Source organism: Aegilops tauschii, chromosome 6, assembly GCF_002575655.3.
Source record: "Aegilops tauschii subsp. strangulata cultivar AL8/78 chromosome 6, Aet v6.0, whole genome shotgun sequence".
NCBI classification, from domain to species: domain Eukaryota; kingdom Viridiplantae; phylum Streptophyta; class Magnoliopsida; order Poales; family Poaceae; genus Aegilops; species Aegilops tauschii.
In genome coordinates this window covers 4,011,997-4,014,940 of record NC_053040.3, presented here as the reverse complement: position 1 = coordinate 4,014,940, position 2,944 = coordinate 4,011,997, and the positions used below count along the sequence as shown (strand labels likewise).

At 48.5% G+C, this 2,944-nt stretch overlaps 1 protein-coding gene across 1 annotated transcript in view; it reads left to right on the top strand.

Moving 5' to 3' along the window:
- The first annotated feature begins 1,295 nt into the window (after positions 1-1,295).
- LOC141025651 (uncharacterized) overlaps positions 1,296-2,944 on the top strand; it is a 3,933-nt gene continuing 2,284 nt past the window's right edge. The window contains exons 1-5 of the mRNA XM_073501567.1: positions 1,296-1,572; positions 1,632-1,936; positions 2,031-2,144; positions 2,241-2,486; positions 2,645-2,866. Coding sequence (XP_073357668.1) covers positions 1,296-1,572; positions 1,632-1,936; positions 2,031-2,144; positions 2,241-2,486; positions 2,645-2,866 — 1,164 coding nt within the window. The remainder of the gene's footprint in view (positions 1,573-1,631; positions 1,937-2,030; positions 2,145-2,240; positions 2,487-2,644; positions 2,867-2,944) is intronic.

Here is a 2,944-nt window from a genome sequence, read left to right as displayed (position 1 = left end):
CGCTCCGGCACGGCTCCTCCGGGAGCAACGGTGAGCGCCCCTAAATCCTCTTGCTTTCTCTCCGAGGAGAGATCCTGCTACCCAATTCCAGTTTGGTCTGCATTCCTTGGTGATCCTCTTCCTCCCTTCGCCATTAGGAGTAGGAGGAACCCTAGCTCGCTCACCATCGCTTGAGGGGATCTCGGCTCGGACCACCCAAGTATGAGCGGCATCCACTCCTCGCCGCTGGAGGAGGAGGACCTGCTCCAGGAGATCCTCCTCCGCCTCCCTCTGCAGCCGTCCTCCCTCCCGTGCGCCTCCCTCGTCTGCCCGCGCTGGCGGTGAGCGGCGGTGCATCACCCTCGGCGTCGAGGGTAAACGGTGACGTGTTCGTGTGCGAACACACTTTTTGGCGACTCCGTTTGGGAGACGTCCAAAAAGTGTGTTCTACTAGTGCATCAGTTAGTTTTATCATTTGTTTCAGTTATGTCGGCACTGTATATTGCTTTGCAGCCTATTTTGTTTGCCATACAATATTCATCTCCATCAACTTGAGAATCAGGAACAAATATTTAAGATCGAATACCTTGATCTCTTTAAGAAAAATATATTCTTCCACATTCATCCTTGGTTTTGAGTTTTAACATCTGGATCGTGATGACAATACTGACAGTGATATCGATGTGACAAGCAGAAGATTGCCACATTAAAGAGGGCCTTACATAGCTGGGGACAAACTTTGTTCTTCTAAACCTAATATTAAAAACTCTCCAAAGAAATCTAAACAAAGCTACACTTCCACATACATTCCTCAAGATAATATATCTGATCCTCAAAGATCAAAGCCGTCGATTCTATATCTAACTTGATTCTGGAATTGGATGAATGTCCAATTGGTCTTACACCAATTGCCCCAAGGACGACCTACCATCAGAACCAGCTTACATCCATATCACACACTTTCGGCAATGGATCAAAATTATGTCCAGAGTATACCATGCCAACGTCACTCTGAATAAGCTAGCGTCAAGACGGCGACCCACTGAACTCGCGGCGTGAGGGGATATACTTTAGATCTTGCAAGATGTAGCACTTCTGATGATAATAAATGTGTCCTTTCAAAATCGTTCATGTGCATAGTCTGTTTTCTTGTGACTACCGAGTTATAACGGCAAGTTTACACACATGAAGACCTTATTTTTCATCACATGAGTGAAAATAACACAATACACATGTACAATATCGACGGGGCGTGGCGTGCCGCCGCGCGGGCTAAGCTAGTTGGTATCTAGAGCCTCGACGATCTATGATTTACAATGACGGACATCGACAAGGAGTCGATCAAGTCCGCCAACAGCGGTTCCAAGGTGAACAAGAAAGGCGACAAGGTGAAGAAGGGCGGCAAGTCAGCGACTAGTGGTGGCGGAACGGGCGGCGCCAACGTACTGGCATATCGCAACATTCCCATCCAGTACCCGATGCTCAACGACGCCAACGACGGTGTATGGGCGGTGATGATGAAGATTATTCTTCGAACCCTTCGAGTGTGGGCGGCCATCACGGACGATGATGTCGACGACGAGTGCGACGAAGGTGCCATGGCCGCTATAGCCCAGTCTGTGCCGAATTCCGTGCTAATGACACTGGCGAAGTTAGAGACAGCAAGAGAGGCGTGGAACACACTCAAAGAGATGAGGATCGGAGAAGATCACGTCACGAAGGCTCGGGCACGAGTGCTGAAGCACCAATTCACAAGTTGCACTTGGAGAAAACTGAATCGGTGAACGACTATGCCATGCGTCTAACTACTTTGGTGGGAGAGATCTGTGCACTTGGTGAAAAGCTCGAGGAAGCTGAGACCATGGAGAAATTTTTCGGTTCAGTGATTGATAAGTTCACGTACATCATCGGCACGCTCGAGCAGCTTTACGACATCGACGCCATGACCATAATGAAGGTGATCGGACGCCTGCGGACATGGGAAGCGAATGCTTGTGGCTGTCGGAAAGGCAAAGGAGGAGGTAGTGACCAACTCATGTACTCGCACGCAGATTGGGAGGCCCAAAGTAGCAAAGGAAGGCGTGACCATGGTGAAGGCTCAAGCAACGCAAAGCGTGGCGGACACAGCGGAAAAGGCAAAAGAGAAGGCAAGCCACAAGGTCGTGGTAAGCAAGACCGATCTAAAGAGCGGAAGCCAAGGAACTTGGATATGTCTGAGGTCAAGTGCTATAACTGCAATGAGGTGGGTTACTTTGCGAAAGATTGTCCAGAGCCTAACAAATGAGAAGCTCGAGATGGAATATAATGTTCAAGGATCGGTCAAGTTCGGTGATGGTTCAAATGTGAAGATTTGTGGGCAAGGTTCTGTCCTCTTCGAGGGTCTCACAGCAGAACATCGAATACTCACCGGAGTATACTACATCCCACGGCTTCGCAACAACATCATCTTTCTCGGGAAACTTGACGAGAATGGATGCAAGTTGGATATTGAGAACGGAGTGATGACGGTCTCGACAACCTCCGAAACATGCTAGCGCATGTGAATCGCACATGGAACATGCTCTATATCATCAACCTTGATCAATCACAACCGGAGTGTTGGCTCGCCAAGAGTGATGATGATTTGTGGTTATGGCATGCTAGATTTGGACACGTTAACTTCTAGGCCTTGAAGAAGATGTCGAAGATGGAGATGGTATCCGGGATGCCGTTTATTGACCATGTTGATCGAGTATGTGATAGGTGCTTGGTTGGAAAGAAGTACTTCTTCCTTGTGGTAGATGACTACTCGAGATACATGTGGGTCGTTCTCCTACAATCTGAAGATGAGGCGTTTGAAGCATTTAAGAAGCTCAAGGTTGCAACGGAGATGGAACACAAGCTGAAGGTTCGCGCTCTACGAATAGATCACGGCGGAGAGTTTACGTCGAACGAGCTCAATGACTACTGCGAGAAGATTGGCATA